This window comes from Polistes fuscatus, unplaced genomic scaffold (assembly GCF_010416935.1).
Source record: "Polistes fuscatus isolate 324 unplaced genomic scaffold, CU_Pfus_HIC Scaffold4, whole genome shotgun sequence".
In the NCBI taxonomy this organism is placed as follows: Eukaryota; Metazoa; Arthropoda; class Insecta; order Hymenoptera; family Vespidae; genus Polistes; species Polistes fuscatus.
The window spans coordinates 5,642,398-5,661,081 of NW_025113118.1; the positions used below are offsets into that span (position 1 = coordinate 5,642,398).

Here is an 18,684-nt window from a genome sequence, read left to right on the forward strand (position 1 = left end):
AAGAAGAAATACGATCAGAAATGGGGTGTAAGTCTTTCCAAGAAAACGATACTGATTGGTGAGATTTAAAAGTTCATAGAAAATCGATATTCAAACGATATTCAATACTTCTATGCGACGATTAATCGATTATTATTCATATTGCCTAGTATTGTAAAAATGTGTCATTGACGTATGATATGAATTTGTGATCAGTTTAACCTCGATAAATCTATTATAAGTTTTATTTAAAATCTAATGAAAGTAGAAGAAATTTGCAATTAATTCATTTATTTCAAACTTTTAGAAAAAAAAAAAACATTTATTTCAAGGTTTAACATCATTTAAATCATTAAAAAAAGAAAAAAACGGATTGTTTTAGAAAACATTTGTAGAAATTTTATGTACGTTGGTTGGATTTTGAAAAGTTTTGAGCTTAATGTTGAAACAATTATTTTGTCAGCCAAACTGACAAAAAAAAATTAAAAGTTTATTTTTTGTATGTACTAGGGCTAAAAACTTTTCAATCCACTCTACGTATTAAGCAATGAAACATAACAAATAAAAAATACAAGTATTACTTCCATTTAAAAGAATAGCATTGATCTGAAATGTTAAGTATTTATGTAGATATGTTACCGTGAAAGACCGAAATTAGAGAATCTCAAGATTCACATGGTCGCTTGTCAACACATATCAAATACATCGGTGAAAGACCAAATATTTGGGTTTATTCTTATACATTAACATTTTGGACATACACCAAGCGACCATGTAAATTTTGACATTTTCCAATTTCGGTCTTTCACAGTAACATATATATATATATAATTAGAATTAAACTATGTGTTACACAACATTTTTATAATTTAGAAGAGCAATTACCCTTGTTAGGTAAATCAATACAAGGTTTAAATCGTGGGTATAAATGTTGGGTATTTTTAAATGTTACAATATCATCAATTTTTGTTACTTGGGTAGTAGGCAAATCATTTAAAGATTCAATTTCATTCTCTTCGCTATTTTGTGTTTCTAATCCAGCACCTCCATTTGCCATAGAAATTACATGAACGCTAAACTTGCTTCGTTTTTCATTGAAAACAAGATCCTGCGAGCATAGATTATGGAATCGTTAATATATATATAATAGATGATTTTTTTTTTTTTAAATAATTATAAATACCTTGAAAAAAGTTAATAATTGTTCTTTCGTTATAGTCCTTAAATATGGAATTTCAATATCTAAGCGAGCAAAATTATACTGTTGCGATGATATTTCCATCCAAAACTGTTGACTCAAAGAATTCAACCTTTTAGGCTTTTCTAAACGATGATCTGCTAACGATTCCTTATGTGCATTGAATTCTTCATCTGACATGTTTGTTATAGCATTCTATATTCCAGTAAAAATAAACAAGTTTAAAAATATTATTGAAGAATTAGATGAAATAATTGAGAGAAATAATAGATGGAAAATAGTATCATCATCTTAGCTTACCAACATGGTTTTCATGAATTCGTCGATTCTTGTTTCTACAAATTTGGGATGTTTTGTACTTTGAACGATAACTCTCATTCCCTGTACACCATTTGATCTTCTTACACCAGCAAATACAATATATCCTAGCTGTTCTTTAGTTCTTAAAATATTGAAACATGGTTCTTGAATGATTTGTCCCAAAAGTTCAATCAACATGTTCGACTCTGTTGTTTGCATACCACTCTGGTAATATATTTCAGTACAAGAACTTTTGTGGTATTTATTTTCTACTTCAAATAAGAAGTGACACCCTACAAATAAAATATAAAGCATGATGAAATTAATATTGTCATTTAATTAGAAATGATGTATTGCATATTACCATCTTCTAATTTAACTTCACGTTTGACTAACAATTGCCTAGGTGAAAGTATTACCATATATGGCAAATTATTTCCAAAGTTTGATTCAACTATGCGAACCAAATCAATGGCTTCTGACCTCGTAAGATTACCATTTACAAGACACTCTACGTGTATATTATTTAAAAAATATTGTAAGAACGTGCTTAATTGTTTAATTGTTATATCTGAGGAAAAAAAAAATATATATATAATAGACAATAAATTAAGATACATCAAAAAATAGAATTAATGGCAAATTTATAATAAAATAATTGATAAATATACACTTACGAGAACTTGCTTCTAATAATTCATCTTTCATCCATGTTTGCTCAATTAATAAAGCAGCAAGATAATACACTGCATGTTGATACGGCTGCTCAGTATTAAAATTTTTTAATTCTCGAATATACTAAAATTAAAATATTATATTAAACATATTGCGATTAATGTTGTTAGAATATTTACTATTATACATACATTTTCTTTCAAAATTTCAAATCGTTCTGGTGCAAATTTGAAGTTGACCATACTATGTATGATCTTGGTTAACAGGACACTTAGTTTGTGGTCATAGCCTTCAATTGAGAGCTGAGGACATAGTAATGACTCTGATTAAGAATATATTATTAGTTTATTAGTTTTATTATACTGTCGTAAGAAAACAAATTCCTATGTGATGATATGTAACTAATAATATACTAATAAGAAATTAGACTGTTATATGTGAGTATAAGTATTTTTAAATAATATATTTTTAATAAAATTGAAATAATAAATAAATTAGCTTACTTCAACTCCGTATTTACTGTTGTTTATTTCCCATGTTAGACCAGTTAATTGTGCGTCGTATGCATACTCAGCCAAAGAATCACGAAGTAAACGAACGTACATTAAACACGAGTTGTAATTAACTGGATCTAAGTATACGATTGGACTGTGATCAAACATAAAAAGTTATATAAAAACGTCAGTATGAATTTGTATAAGATAATATTATTTTGAGAAAATGTATATTATACCTTACAAAATTAAGTATAATATTAGCTTTTGGTACTAAATATTCGTCATCCTGTTTAAACCACACTCTTAATAATGGTGTATCTTCTATAATTACAGGATATTTGTTTGACTAAAAGTAAACACGAATTATTATATATAATAGAGTATATATAATTATATTTACTTATGTGAAAAAAAAGAAAAAATCAACATTATTTACATACATCGGCTGGTAATTCTTTTAGATCAAATATGCTTGGTATAAACTCATTTTCAGCTGGTAATGCTAGATCTGAGTTGGGCAGACATTTTTGCCATCGTTCAATTAATCCTAATGATATTTTTTCTTTTTTGAATTTGGTTCCATACCATTTTTCTGATTGATTAGCCAACTTTAAAAAGTGTTTTCCAACTACATGTACTCGAATATTTGTTGGTTTTAGATATTCCATTACATCAGTAATTAACTGAGGATCCCATTCTAAGAAAAGATGTTCTGCGGTTAAAACATCTTCCATATTATATAGATGTAATCCCTGTGCTATCGAACTCACATATGATTGTGGTGAAGATTGCTCTTTAAATCGAAAATTCATATTACCAATACTTTTATATTCCTACAAATAAAGATATATCATATAGTCAAGTTAGAAATGATATATATAAAATATAATATAAATAAACACTATACCTCATAAATCCATTGAATTGGTTGTTTTTCCTTAAGCATATTAATATATTGAAATGTTAGCATGATAATATCATCAATGTGATCAATACCTTCTACAGTTAAATCAGCAGAAATTTGAAAAAAGCTAAAACCTTTAGGAGATGGTGATCTACCTGCTATTAAAGAATTGCACCAATTATATGCTTTAAGAGATGAAAGTAATGAACCTGCTCCTTCATGTCCCAATAAATGTGATATATAATGTGTTGGCTGAAAAATAAAAATAGATTAGAAAAATATGATCATAGGAATACGAACGTATTCAAGTAAGTATTTTGATTACCGAAGCATTATAACGACTTCGCAAATCAGGAATAGGAAATATCATATTTAAACTTCGTGTATCTTTTATCGGTACAATGTACCATATATTTGCAAGATCTTCTTCGGCAAAAGGTTGTTCAGGCCACACTGGTATTTCTATTTCTTTGTTTTTTACTTCAGAAAACAGATTCACAACTATCCTTTCAAGTTCTTCTAAGCTCTCTAATTAATAAATTTAAAATTATATTCATATTAAAAAATATGTAACTTAACATTTTTATTATGGCAGAGCTAGGTTTGTAGTTGTATCACTGTATAGATAACTTGTTTTATAATTAAATGTATATTAAGTATAGCAGTACTGCGGAGTGTATATGAAGTGTATTAGTGTAGCAATCGATATTTTGATGCTTTAACTATATATTTAGTCATATTTATGTATTTATGAAATAACAAATAAGTTATATTATTTTTATATAGCCGCTATAATGGTTTTCCACACTTAGTGGGAAACCATTATAATGGCATGTATTATCTATAGTATTAATAATTAAATAGTCTAATTCTAAGAAAAATAATATTATATCATATTCACATACCTTTTCCAAGAATACATAAAGACATAATATTGGCAGAATAATACTTGTTATGAAATTCAAGTAATTTTTCTCTAACATTTATACCTTTCATTTTTGGTATAGTATCTAATGTTTCTTTATTACCAGTACCAAATTTAGAGTACGGATGATTAGGTTTAGCCGATGATTTTTCTACTTGACGAATGCGCCATATATCATTATTTATATTTTTTTCGTGTTCAGAATTGATTGCATTAATTTCTAATTCTGTCATCGATTCAGTAAATAATGGTTTCGAAAAGAATTGAGCGAAACGATCTAATGCATCTTTTAATTTATCTGGAGTAACACTAAAATAATAAATAGTATGATCCATACAAGTAACAGCGTTACTTGTACCACCATTTTGAGATAGGAACATATTATATTCATTTTCTTGAGGATATTTTTCCGTTCCCAAAAATAACATATGCTCACAAAAATGAGCTAGGCCTGGTAAATCGTCAGGATCGCTCATGTAACCTTCAAATAAAAACAAAAATATATTATACATACAAATAATGAATTCATACAAATAATGAATTCATACAAATTATGATCATTACCAATATGAACATCCATAGCTGCAGCACTTCTATCAGTCGTTGGATCACTTACTAATACTACTTTCATATGATTAGACAATAATAAACCTCTATATGATTTTTTATCGTTTGGTGATTTGGTAATTTCATATCGTTTTTCAATATAATCATCAATTAACATATTTGACATACTTGATAATGATGGAGCTTTATTTTCTGGTAAATTAGCTCTAAAAATATTATAAAATATAGTTTAAAATTTTAAATAAATACAGCAAAAAAGAATATAATATTATACCACTATACTTATGCATATTATATTGATATAATAGAATTAATAAATAATTTCATTATATATGAAATTTTTTTCTTACTCAGAAACACTAATTTCCATTGGCAAAGCCTCTTCATTCTCAGTTAAATCCTCGTGGGATAACATTATTACAATTATTATTTAGAAGTAGAATATTAAAAGCAAACAGTTGTTTAAGAATTATATTAATTATTTAAAATGATCAAAAATAAGGAATGTATAAATAAACGACCGTGCAAAGTAATCGTTTTTTTTATTTAAATAGTTTTATTTGAATAACAACAAATATTTGAATAATTGACAATATGAATTAAAACGGTTGATAATTTTTATTTAATACTATTTATATAATCAATTAATTAAAAAATTCTTCTTAAACATGCTTTTAAGATTCACTCAAAAATATTAACATGAATAATAATAATAAAGAGAACACGAAAGCATTTATGAAATATTAAATAACTTAATGATCACTCATATGGGTTATATGTGAATGACGTAGTGATATAGAGAGAAAATTCATGTGATCCATGTATGTGTATGTATATATGTATGTGTGCATGTACGTGTGGTATCGTACCTGAAGAATAAAGATTGAGAAGGTACATGAAGTGCACGACATTTAATTAAACGTGTCAAAAACATTATATAAATTTTATTTCAAATTTTATAAAGAAAAATCTAAATGTGTTTTGATATATATGTGATATATATATCTCATGATAGTAAATACGTGAAGTAAGTCGCGATAATCACTCTTGATTTCTAATCTATTGAATATTTGTTTTCAGGTTTAATTCATTTTATATAAATTTTTAAATTTATTGTTCTTCTCTCTTTTATAGAATTTAAATAATTATTATCATTTCATCTTTTTTGATGATTATTTATTTATAAGGATTTATTATAATATAAAATATTATATTAGTTTATCTAATAAGTCTATGTAGTTCAGCTGTTTATTTATTTGGAACAAACAGCATGAATTTTTGGATAGTCTAATATTGTACTATTATATAGAAATTTGATTTTCATGGTATTTTTATCGTACATTAAAAATGACAACTTTATATAGTACGTTTAGTATAATACGGTGCATTTTCATTGGTTTATTAGGAATAGTATAATCCAATCAGAATAGACCTTTGAACGGTAATCTGGTTTATCTAATCTTACCCTACTTCACCGTCTGGTTATATTGACTACATTTGTAATTGAATGTCCATTGTGTTTTATTGACATAACATAACCAAAAATAATCTGTTTTAATGTTAATTATTTTTCAAATATACAATGTCTATTGAAATAGAATCTGCCGAGTAAGTAATATATTGATAATGTCGATATTATTTATTATCACATGAATAAATATATTATATTATGTTTGTTTTCAGTGTTATTCGTTTGATACAACAATATTTGAAGGAATCAAATCTAGTAAAAACATTACAAACCCTACAGGTACGGTATTTGACTTAATATATTTATTTATTTGAATTTTAATTATTTTATTTATATATTTATATACAAATGTGTGTGTATAATAAAACAGGAGGAAACAGGAGTATCGCTCAATACAGTGGACAGTGTAGATGGATTTGTAGCTGACATAAATAATGGTCACTGGGACACAGTGCTTAAAGCTATACAATCTTTGAAGCTACCCGATAAAAAGCTCATAGATTTGTATGAGCAGGTAAGTCATTTCTGTTAATATATCTAATAAATAAGTAATCTCACTTTTGTTTGTATGAAAGGTTGTTTTAGAATTAATTGAATTGAGAGAATTGGGAGCAGCACGTTCATTGTTAAGACAAACGGATCCTATGATTATGATGAAACAGCAAGAACCTGAAAGATACATACATCTAGGTAAAGCTATAATATATGAATTTATGCATATATTTTTTTCTTCTCTAACGCATAAGTTCTTTGAGTAACATTTTTTGTTCATTATATAGAGAATCTGCTTGCTCGTTCATATTTTGATCCACGTGAGGCTTATCCAGATGGGAGCACAAAAGAGAAAAGAAGAGCATATATAGCAACTGCCCTTGCAGGAGAAGTTTCTGTAGTACCTTCCAGCAGATTGCTCGCTCTCTTGGGTCAAGCGTTAAAATGGCAACAGCATCAAGGTTTATTACCACCAGGTACAACGATAGATTTGTTTAGAGGAAAAGCAGCAGTGAGAGATCAAGAGGATGAAAAATATCCTACACAGTTGTCAAAGCAAATCAAATTTGGACAAAAATCACATGTAGAATGTGCACGTTTTTCACCGGATGGTCAATATTTGGTCACTGGTTCCGTAGATGGTTTTATAGAAGTTTGGAACTTCACGACGGGGAAAATAAGAAAAGATTTGAAATATCAAGCTCAAGATAATTTTATGATGATGGAGCAAGCTGTTTTATCAATGTCTTTTAGTCGTGACAGTGAAATGCTAGCAGGAGGTGGACAAGATGGAAAGATTAAAGTATGGAGAGTACAAAGCGGTCAATGTTTAAGGAGATTTGAAAAAGCACATTCAAAAGGGGTTACTTGTTTACAATTTAGCAGAGATAATAGTCAGATTTTGTCAGCTTCATTCGACACTACCATAAGGTAAATGAAAGCTAGTTTGTATTAAACATTTATATTAGAATTTATTATATATTAAATGTACTATTACTTTATTTTCTTTATTTTTAGAATACATGGATTGAAATCTGGTAAAACTCTTAAAGAATTTCGAGGACATACTTCATTTGTCAATGAGGTTGTGTTTGCGCCTGATGGTCATAATATTATTAGGTATTAATAATTGCTAATATAATTCTTTTGATATTTATTACATGTATATATTAATTAATACTTTTGATTTCCTAGTGCTTCCTCAGATGGTACAGTAAAGGTTTGGAGTTTAAAGACAACGGAGTGCATAGGAACTTACAAGTCTTTAGGTGCTGCCGATTTAACAGTTAACAGCGTACATCCTCTTCCAAGAAATCCAGAACATTTTGTTGTTTGCAATCGATCAAATACTGTGGTTATTATGAATATGCAAGGACAAATTGTAAGATCATTTTCCAGCGGTAAACGAGAAGGTGGAGATTTCGTATGCACGGTTGTAAGTCCACGTGGTGAATTTATTTACTGCGTTGGTGAAGATCTCGTACTTTATTGTTTTTCCACATCATCTGGCAAGTTGGAGAGAACTCTTAATGTGAGTAATTTATAATAAAATAAAAATACTCGTAAACAAACGCGTTTTTTTCTAACGTTCTTATTGATTTTTTACGATTGTAGGTACACGATAAAGACGTGATCGGTTTAGCGCATCATCCTCATCAGAACTTGCTATGTTCATATAGCGAAGATGGCTTATTAAAGCTATGGAAGCCATGAATGGACTAAATGTAAGGACGTTTGATTTTCTCTGAATTAAATCAATTTTTATGAAGTGAGATCGTAATGCGTTACAAAGTTTAAGAAATTCAAGTTCATTTATTTTAAAGGATCATCTTACAATGCATTACTGTGAATTGCTTTACTAACTTTTATATTATGAATACAATTGATGACCAGTGAATAATAAGTGACGTATATGATTCTATGAGCTGTGAAAGAGAAGATACGAACCGTTTTATGAAACATCTACATTATGGTTCGTTTAATAAAAAAAAGAATTTTTAAAAGAAGTAAAAAAAAGTAATTCTGCTTGTACGATTGGATTTCTTTCCTCTGGTTAAACTAGTAATTCGCAAAAGAAAGAAAGCAAGCGTGAGCACGTTCCGCCGTCAAGGAAACGTCGAATATCGCTGAAACATTCAAACTAACGCGTCGTTATTTTGACGTCGAACGCAATAATAGACATTACGTGCCGATCCGGCTGTATCTGATTGTTCGAACCTAATCGTTACGGCAAGTCGTCGGTGAGGGCGGGAGTAAACGGACAGGTAGGTAGGTGGATGAAAAATAAGAGAAGAAAAGAAGGAAGGAACCGAGAAAGGAAAGGAAAGAAGAAAGGATGGAAAGAAGGAATATATAGATGGAAGTTGTAAAAGTGGGTGGTGGTTAAATCGAGCGAGTATCGGATAGGTATATAGGGTGATTTCGATGACTGCATAGAAATTAATGAAAAATAATATAAATCTGCAATAAATTTTGAATATTTCATCGAATATTCATTTTTTGACAATTTTACTTTATACAATATATTAATATATGAATTAATGAAAAGAATCAATTGATGTTAGAAAAAAAAATATAATAGTATTTAAAAAGCAGAGTATTTAAATCTCACAGGTATATTGATTCATATGAGAAACAAATGGTTGTACACTGAAAATTAAATTTCATAAAATTGTGCAATATTTATTTTAGTCTTCGTTTAAGATAAAACATTAAAGCTAGTTTGTCCCAGTTCAATTAGAATCACCCTGTATAGTTGAAAGAAACACGTAAAGGTACTAGGTACCGCGTAGAGAATCCATGGGCGTGCGCGGGCCACGCGGTAATTGGGCTCGAACAAATAAGCAATTACTATATTTCGGCTCGGCAAATATTATAATAACGGGCTGGTAGGGTTAACCGGGTTATCAGGCGCACGATCGCTGAATTCAGGCGTTTTAGAGAGCGCCAAAACCGGCACCGATTCGTTACTCCTTTTTTTTGCACATTTTATGGCGAGACCGAACAAGGTTTCGTTAATATCTTCATATATGAAGCGATCCTACCCGATTTTTTTATATTTTTTTTTTATATCTTTAGTTGTATACATCGACGGCGCGATTGATCCTTCAAACGAGAACGCATTATCCTTTTTTTTTTCTCTATCAAAATAGATATCATTGAAATCATTTTAATTGAAATCTTCAATCCTCGCGTCTAATGCATCCCAACCATAAAGTTGAATCCATAGTGAAAGTCACTGTCAAATTAGTATGAATACTTTTTCCTTGACTTATTTGTAATCATATTTTAGTGTATAATTTACCGCATTTGTAAATTACTACGAATCTTCGAAAGTGATTGTCTATAATTGAAAAGCGCAAAATTGGGAGAAAAGTCTAGCTTTCCCGTGTGATCTCCGTGTCGTATAGTGTAACTGTACGTAACTAATGGACCGGAAGACCGTTCTTTTTCCTCTTTGACATTAGTTAATGCGACTTTAATGCACGACGAGGAATCCTCGAGTTAGCTTTCCTTTCCTGTCGGCATTCTTGTGTTTATACTTAGAAAGACAAATTAATATTGATCTCCTTTTGTTCACTGATCTATTGTAAAATGAAAAAGGAACGCGTTGCAAAATGATTATGACACTAGCGAAGCCCATCATATGAGAGGAACTGCGTTCAATCGAGTTTGAAAACCTAAATTGAAAGGACATTCGCTCGACTGATTTTCTTCTAACTTCCTCTTTTTAAATATATCGTACGAGTTCTTTTAAATACTACGCATTATAAATTCCCGAATAAAACGATAAATGTTAGAACGATGCGTTTTAATACTTTGAGTACCACGTTTACCAGCAAATGAAGACTAGCAACTTTTCCAAAAATAAGAGACTGTCTCGTTTATTCAAATGGGAATGAATTTTTATTCTTTTCTGATGTGTACATTATAACGATATTAAAAATTATTTTGTTACTTGTGAAATACACTTGGCGCTGGAAGTGTTAAAATCGTGCGCGCGCGCGCGCGCGGGGGCAAGATGAAAGTGTAAATTTCGTTAGTTTCGAAAAATCACGTAATTTGATTGTTTTCTCGAAATATCGGTCGCGTGTTATCGTTTCACTCGAGGTTACAGCTCACGCTAACAAATATCCCGCTCGTGCTTTTCTTTTATTCTTTTATTCGTTCCTTGCACCGACAGTGCAAGTTTTCGACACGATCGGGATACTTTGAGCTCGTTCCCGTATTTCCGGAAGATGTCCAATTTCGCGATCATAATTTGTTAATAATTGGACATTGGTTGTGCCTAGAGTGGAAAGGGAGTCTCGTCTCTCCTCTCGCTAGCCAACTGGCCCCAGGTGTGTGCACGGGGAGCGTGGCCGACGCGTGCTTCTCCCCTCTTTTTAGCCTTCGTCTGGGCGACCAACCGAATCAACTCTACTCGATTTTCTCTCTCTCTTTCTCTTTCTTTCTCTTTCCCTCTTTCTCATTTTCTCTCATTCTTTCTTTTTTCAAATTATTTTCATCAAATATTTTTGATGAACTTACAATTATGAGTATCAACGAATGTAACAACTATCCATGATCGTCTATAACGTTAAACGTTGTTCATAGAAATCATAGTCATATTTAGGCTCGACCAAAGTTACCTCGGAAGTTTGGTAAAAAATATTTCAGGATCAGTGTCTTCGTTCCGGAAGAACGATTCGTGACTCGACACCAAAACCTTACAGCCACGTGTCCGTTAAAAAAGAGAATTTAGTGGGCTTCAAGTACACAATGAAGAAGCGTTATATTTGACTTTTCGTTAGTTCGTATAACATTTATACTTTTAATATTATTAATATATTGTTATTATTATTATTATTATTATTATTATTATTATTCACACATATATATTTAAAAGCTAAATTATTTATTAGATCATTAGATCATTTGAACAATCCAATTTTACTATGAATTCATTTAACTTCGATGAAATTTTTCAAATTGGAAAGTAAAACAGAAGTAAAAAAAAGTCTTCTTTTCATAGTTCTTAGTTGCGAAGTGGAAGCTCGTCGGTACCTTTCTCGTGGGAGGATGATATGGAAAGTTTCGATCGTACCTAAATTCGGTATTGCGGCGAGATCTCAAGGGATTTGCATTCGTGGATAGGTGGTAATTACTCGCAACGGAATATCGCAATTATCGAATTAACCCTCGCACCCCCACATAATTGCTCGCGACTTCACGATTTAAGTGGATAATCACTGGGGATCACAGAGGTATGTTCTTGGCTCGCTGAAATTTGGCAAGCGTCAGAATGTGGGGCGCCTCTTCGAGGATGCACCGTGTAATTTTACCTTAACGCTAAAAGTACGCGCTTTTTTAACGCGAAATTTACCGGTTCTTTCAATCGACGACTGCGTTTCGATTTCATGAATTTCCTTTATCTCGATAGTTCGAAAAATTCTTGGGAAATAAATAATTATATATATATATATATACCAGTTTTCTCACAGATTCTTCGTTTCAATTATGTTTCATTATGAAAGAATCAAGCGGCACGGAATTGGTTCAACGTTAAGAAAATGGGATCTTATTGCTGATCGAAAGGATCCTGTTGGTCACACAGGAGGGTGCCGTATTGTTACTTTGTAACCACCACTATCTCTCTCTCTCTCTCTTTCTTTTTCTTTCTCTCTTGGTTCGTTGTTTCATAGGGTACTCCTCCCCAGTGCTCACCACTAAAAACTCCATTGTATCCCCAATTTCAATACACGAATTGTTTTTGAAAAGAGCTCACGATTGTTTCCCTTCCATTCTTTTTGGTGTCGGACGAATTGCCGGCGGCCTCTGAGCGTTGCCACAATCGCAACAGATCCTTTTTTATTTTCTTTTTTTTTTTTTTACGCCTACGAGGTAAAATTAATATAAAAATCTGACCGCGAGAGAATTTGCTTCGGTCGAAAGCATTTGTTTGGCAGCGAATTAATCCTTAAAAATGGAAAATGTGCTACGTTATTTTTCTTTTTAAGCGAGCCAAAGATAAATATAAAATTTATTAAAAATGTAACAATTAAATATTACATCGACTACGCGTGTATAAATATAAATAATTAGATGCATTTTATAAAATCATACGAACCCATTCGATATCCTTTGATCAAGCGTGTGAAAGTTACAATATCTCAAGAAAGAACTTCGGACGTGGAAAATTTGTTACAACCCCGAATCATGGGTACCACCCCCTCGTTTGAAAGGGCGCTTCGTAGGTCCTAATAACTAGGCTACCGTCGTTCCACAGTCTAATATTAATTTTCGAAAGCAAGATGCCCCCCCTCATCTTCCTAAGGAAAATCATCCCTGCCTTCTGCCGCGTAACTACGATGAGCGGAGTTTGATTTTTAACGAATGTATGTCATGACCCCGACATTTCCGGTCGGTTTTTTAGTCTTGAAGATTCACCTATCCGTAATTACCCCTAAGCGTCAATTATCTACATCGTTATATATAAAAGAATATTTGTATTGTTAAATAAATTAAATTTGTCTATTGAATTTTTTGTATAGAAATTAATTAATTGATTTTGTAGCATAGTTCACAAATAATACGACAATTTATCTATCCGAAAGTCATTTTCCATTCCTTTGTTAAAATTTTTCACGAGATCCTCTCGCCGTGGGAGTTCTCAATCATCAAAAGACAAAATCAAATTGAAGATACTTAAAACTAAGGAGGAAAAATCTGGACCATCGAAAACAATTCCCGGTAGCCATTCTACGAACCGTAGAGCGTCCTGGAAATCAATTTTTTTTTGGTTCACTTTGGCATCAATTAACTCGAGCTCCTACTTTTTTTTCTTCGACGTAGGTCGAACTCGAATGCTGTGTAGATTTGAGCCATTTTCAGCCGTTAATCGCTCCTTCCACTTACTTTCTTCTTTCTCTTTCGACCCAACTAATACAAATTTCAAATTCAGGTCGTGGTCCTTTTTAGGATGTTCAAGTCCCATGACTCCTTTTCGTTAATCCCTTCGAAAGGGAGGTGACTCGACTTATTTCCCTTCGATCAACTGGACTTTGCGGTATCATTCAAATTGGAATGTGATGACGAACGATATACGTCACAATGGCAAAGTATTTTTATTTCATTTTATTCGTAGATGATAGAAAAACAATTTGCCTTGAAATTAATAACATTTGTAAAATTATATATTATATAAGTAATTTGTTTGTTTTTTTTTCTTTCTTTTTTGGGTAATACGATTCACAACGATCGCACATTTATTCTAACGGCAACAACAGGATCCAAAAGCGTCAGAAGAATCGAACGAGATCCATCGAACGGGTGCACGTTTACGAGCTCGTCGAAGCGACATTTTGTCGAAGGAGGTTTCCATTTCCATCTCCCCTCTCCTCCCGTTTCTTCTTTCTCTACGCTTCTCAACGATAATCGGCTTATGCGTATTTGGTTGACCCGATCCAGGACATCCACCAAGTAGTCAATTCTGGTTGGCCCGTATTCTCGTCTCTTTTTTTTTCTATATTTTATTATTATTTTTATTATTATTATTATTATTATTATTATTATTATTATTATTATATTTTTTTTTAAATAGTGTTAGTCGGCGCTTTAGACATATATCAAAACGAAAATCAACGATGTATCACAATAAGAGAGTCCGGGAGTCGTTTTCAACTCCAAACAGGCGCCGAGTTTATTTCGATTCTCCTAATCTCGTGAGATATACGGCTGAATAATGAGCAGGGTTGTTGCGAAAAAGAGATCGGATTAAGCCATATTACGATCGTGTCCGGTGATTTTAAATATTCGCTAAATGGAGCTAATAATAATCCTGTTCGTTGTGAAACGAAACAGCGTTTTTTTTTTCCGTGGGTCCAGCCAGAGAATATTTTATTATGTTGCACCTTTCGAGGGATTCGAATATCAGAACACATCGTTTAGTCGAATATCTTCTGTCCCACGAGATGTCACAGTTTATAAAGTGTTATCTTTCTTATCGATTGAACATTATAATCTTGTTAGCGTATCTTAACAGAAGGTCTTGTTATCTAACAATTGAACTGATCCAATTTTTCTAAACTCCGTCGCGCGATTGACTTAAGTATTTCATTGTTTTTTCCTTCTTCTGAAAATGAACACAACTTTTGAACCGATGTGACGTACTTACGGAGTACCCATACAAAATATATACATTAATTTGATTTATTTTACAAGTACCTATGTATTTATTACAAATGCATATAATATGCTCGTATATTTAAGGATTTGCATATAATATAGGCACTCATTCGGTATGGATGTCTCGAGTTAGAAATCGTGGGAATTGCAGATTGCGGTGAGATCGAGGACAGGCCGGGCGCAGGTAAAGAAAGAGAATAAGAATGAGAGAAAGAAAGAAAGAAAGAAAGAAAGGAAGGAAGGAAGGAAGGAAGGAAGGGACGGTGAGAGGGCAAATGGTCGGCAAGGGTGAGGGACGGTTGAACGATGGGCTAAACTCTTCTCCTTCTGGTCCATCGCATGCAGCAGAAATTTAAGAGGGATAACGACCCTCTTTCTACTCTCCTCGCCTTCAAAAGCCCTTCCAATCTCTCTCTCCCTTTCTCTCTCTCTCTCTCTTGTTCCTTCTCACCCTTTAATGTAGATAGCAGTTTGTTTACAATGCGGTTCAACCAGCGTACTATTGTTTTTAATCTGATCGATAGTGTCGCGCGAATTCGAATGAACGAGTCACCCTATTCACGACAAAGAGAAAAATAGGGTAACGGGGGGAGAGGGGGATGTAGAAGAAGAGTACTTTAATGAACAATGAAAAGGAAAAGACAAACGTAGATATTATATAAGACAAAAATTGGACCACAACCTTAAACGATGAATTATTATCGATTTGAATTGTCAGAACAATTAACACCGTTAATGGTCGACAAAAGTGCGGATTATAAAAGGAAAAGAAAAAGTAATGTGAAAAAGAAGAAAAAAAATATAGAAGAAGTTTGAAAGAATGACGGCAAGAATAGGTCTCGGGTGGCACTCTTCTATGTATGACGCGATACCGGTGTGCTCATCGACGCCGTGCGATAATTGGAGCCTCCAAAGAGAAAAGTATTCCTCGAACGATCGTCGTTTCTCGACGCTATAGTAATTTAGCAGGTAGCAAAGGAACAGAAAGAAGAAAGAAAGAGATGGGGAGAAAAAAAAAGAAAGAAATAGAGAGAGAGGGATAGATTGACGTAGCCATTGCATCCGATCGACCTTTCCCTTGGCTCACCACCTCTTCCTCCTCTTCCTCTTCCTCTTCTCCTCTTTCTCTACGCTCCTGAAGCAGCGTCCGCGCGTATTTAAAAGCGTTTAAGGGTGCTCTCTGAGTCTCGAGTGCTCTCTCTCTCTCTCTCTCTTTCTTTCTTTCTTTCTTTATTTCTTTCTTTCTTACACACACTTACTCGGCTCGGATTCACAATGGTCCTTGCGTATTATTTGTTGGTGAAATAACATGCTGTCAGTTATAGGGGATATGCTAAATATATAGGTGGTCGTACGTTTCTTTCTAGTTCGAAGGAGAATCGATCGATCTCTCGTCGCGACTCGAGTGTTGTGCTTCGAGTCACGGCCCCCGTGGTCCTGCTCATTCTCTCTCTTTCTCTCTTTCTTTCTTTCTTTCACTCTTACTCTTTCACGTTAACACGCCAACGACGACGAGAGCATTTTTATAGGGCCTCCTTTCACGAGACAATTCGTACGGACGTCTCACGAAGGAAAAGCACCGCGAGAAAGGGTCCCGGGCTCTCTGTTAATGCCCTTTTTCAATGGAGGATCGATCCTGACGAAGGGATCCTGATCAGCGTCTTGAGGTAGCACGGCTAAACTTTCGCGCTCTATTACGAACGTTTATTTTTTACTCCACCCATTCCAACGATATTCCACGATCGTTCTTTCGATATATGTATTTACGTATATATGTTCGATTCTTTTCAGACGAATAGAATTCCATCGCGTTGGTCATTCTTGATTTAATGATTTTCACTTTTTTTCTCTCGTTGTTTATACAATTAATGAACTTATTGATATAATTTAATGTTTTCATATTTCAATGGGGGAATCTTTTCCGAGTTTTATAATAATAAGAATAATGAAATAAATTGTGGAACACTTTTTGTACGAATTTTAACACGGTTGATGACGTATTACCTTCCTTTTTTTTTTCTTCTTTTTTTTCTTTTCCGTTATGCTCTCTCATCCCTTTATCTTCGATAGCCTAATCTAATAAAGCGGCTATTAACCAATAATAACTTAATATATTAACTCTCTCTTTTTTTCTCTTTCCGAAAAGAGTCTACCTTAATTATATCTCCTTTAATTATATGGAACCAATAGTTAGATCGAATCGGCGTTATTTGATTATCGAATTGGCCACGTCTTATGGCCTGTCGAAGGGGGTGGAGCTGTTTGTTTTAAGACGCTGATGAGGTTCGTAGAGGAAGAAATTTACGGCCTCGATCGAGTTTCGTGATCGAATTTATTCCAAAAAACTTTTAGCCCCGTTCTCTCTTCCTCTCGATCTTCCGTCCGGAGAAATTACATAAGCCCATATAACACAACCGATAAGAAGGTGGTACGTTCTTCAATGTTTTTACCAAAAACGAACACATTTCGCAGTTTTTATTTCTTAGTAATTAGAAACAAGTTTTTTTCTTTTCTCAGCTATAAGCATTGTGAAAGAAGATATATACAAAAGGATCGTTTCCGTGGTGAATCCTCGCAGCTGTGTTACCACATACACGTGTTGCGGCTCGTGTGTGCTCTCAATATACGCGCGTTATTTTCTAACCTAGCGGTAGGAGACACGTGGCGAGACTTAATTGCAAATTAATCGATCAAAAAAAACGATCAGTTACTAAGCGTTTCTTATTTCATTTTGTTCTTAACGGTATAATTATCGTTAAAGCTGAACATATTTATTTATTCATAAAATTTCATTTCATAATGTATCATCAACATTAGTTCATCATCATCATCTCTAGCTTAATCTCATTTATGTTACACATTTATGTTATAATACGTAATATCATTCGATTAAAATTGATTATTTTCCCTTAACGAGATATATTCTTTATTTAAAAGTTATATATTTTTGAGGTTATATTCGTTTTGATACGCTAAAGAAGTATAAATTCTTACGTACGTACATAAGTACACACATCAGTTTTTTTTATTTTCTTTTTCTTAATTTTGAAGGAGTTACAATTAGTAATAATCCAACGATGATAATACAGGTTTTATTGGTAATATCGACGCTTTTTGAGATTATACGCTTCGAGATAATAATCGCGCTGGTCATGATACTTGCTACCACAAACATTTTACTTTCTCTCCTTTTCTGGCTTTTTTTTTCGAACGATCGACTATATGTGGAAGAAGAAGAAGAAGGGGATAAAGAAAATGTTCAGAGTTTTTTTCGAATTGACCGAGACCGGTCCAGTTAACATTATGACAATCCCCTGCCGGTCGGCAATTACCGGATTACAATGTAACCATACCGAAAGGTGTTAAAACAGGATCACGGGGTCAACGGAGTCGTGGACGCACACCTTTGAGCTTATAACAAGTTGCGAGCGTGGGCGGACGTTGCTCTGCTATTTTCGTCTTAATATCTTGACGGGATAATTTTCTTCCTTTCTCGAATCTTCCCTCGGT

The 18,684-nt window shown here is 32.7% G+C and overlaps 2 protein-coding genes across 5 annotated transcripts; one reads left to right on the plus strand and one right to left on the minus strand.

Moving 5' to 3' along the window:
- Window positions 1-560: 560 nt before the first annotated feature.
- On the minus strand, window positions 561-6,029 carry LOC122521368 (insulin-degrading enzyme). Of its 2 annotated transcripts, none has more exons than XM_043642038.1 (14): window positions 5,915-6,029; window positions 5,043-5,251; window positions 4,459-4,959; window positions 3,879-4,081; window positions 3,557-3,805; window positions 3,090-3,482; window positions 2,886-2,995; window positions 2,656-2,800; window positions 2,344-2,454; window positions 2,155-2,275; window positions 1,842-2,048; window positions 1,478-1,770; window positions 1,163-1,372; window positions 561-1,087 (listed from the first exon to the last, which is right to left on the minus strand). In XM_043642038.1, exons 1-14 carry the CDS (start codon window positions 5,977-5,979, stop codon window positions 842-844), a joined length of 3,063 nt encoding a protein of 1,020 aa, XP_043497973.1. In that variant the 5' UTR covers window positions 5,980-6,029; the 3' UTR covers window positions 561-841. The 2 variants fall into 2 exon arrangements, with proteins under 2 accessions (XP_043497973.1, XP_043497972.1); XM_043642037.1 differs by lacking the exon at window positions 5,915-6,029 and adding an exon at window positions 5,396-5,582.
- Window positions 6,030-6,495: 466 nt separating this feature from the next.
- Window positions 6,496-9,324, plus strand: LOC122521369 (WD40 repeat-containing protein SMU1). 3 transcript variants are annotated; one of them, XM_043642040.1, is made up of 9 exons: window positions 6,496-6,653; window positions 6,729-6,795; window positions 6,887-7,030; window positions 7,092-7,206; window positions 7,296-7,938; window positions 8,026-8,127; window positions 8,203-8,539; window positions 8,623-8,732; window positions 8,832-9,324. In XM_043642040.1, the coding sequence occupies exons 1-8, from the start codon at window positions 6,628-6,630 to the stop codon at window positions 8,719-8,721; spliced, it is 1,533 nt and encodes a 510-aa protein (XP_043497975.1). In that variant the 5' UTR covers window positions 6,496-6,627; the 3' UTR covers window positions 8,722-8,732; window positions 8,832-9,324. The 3 variants fall into 3 exon arrangements, with proteins under 3 accessions (XP_043497975.1, XP_043497974.1, XP_043497976.1); XM_043642039.1 differs by having other exon boundaries at window positions 6,497-6,653; window positions 8,623-9,324; XM_043642041.1 differs by lacking the exons at window positions 6,496-6,653; window positions 6,729-6,795 and having other exon boundaries at window positions 6,939-7,030; window positions 7,102-7,206; window positions 8,623-9,324.
- The last annotated feature ends 9,360 nt before the right edge of the window (window positions 9,325-18,684 follow it).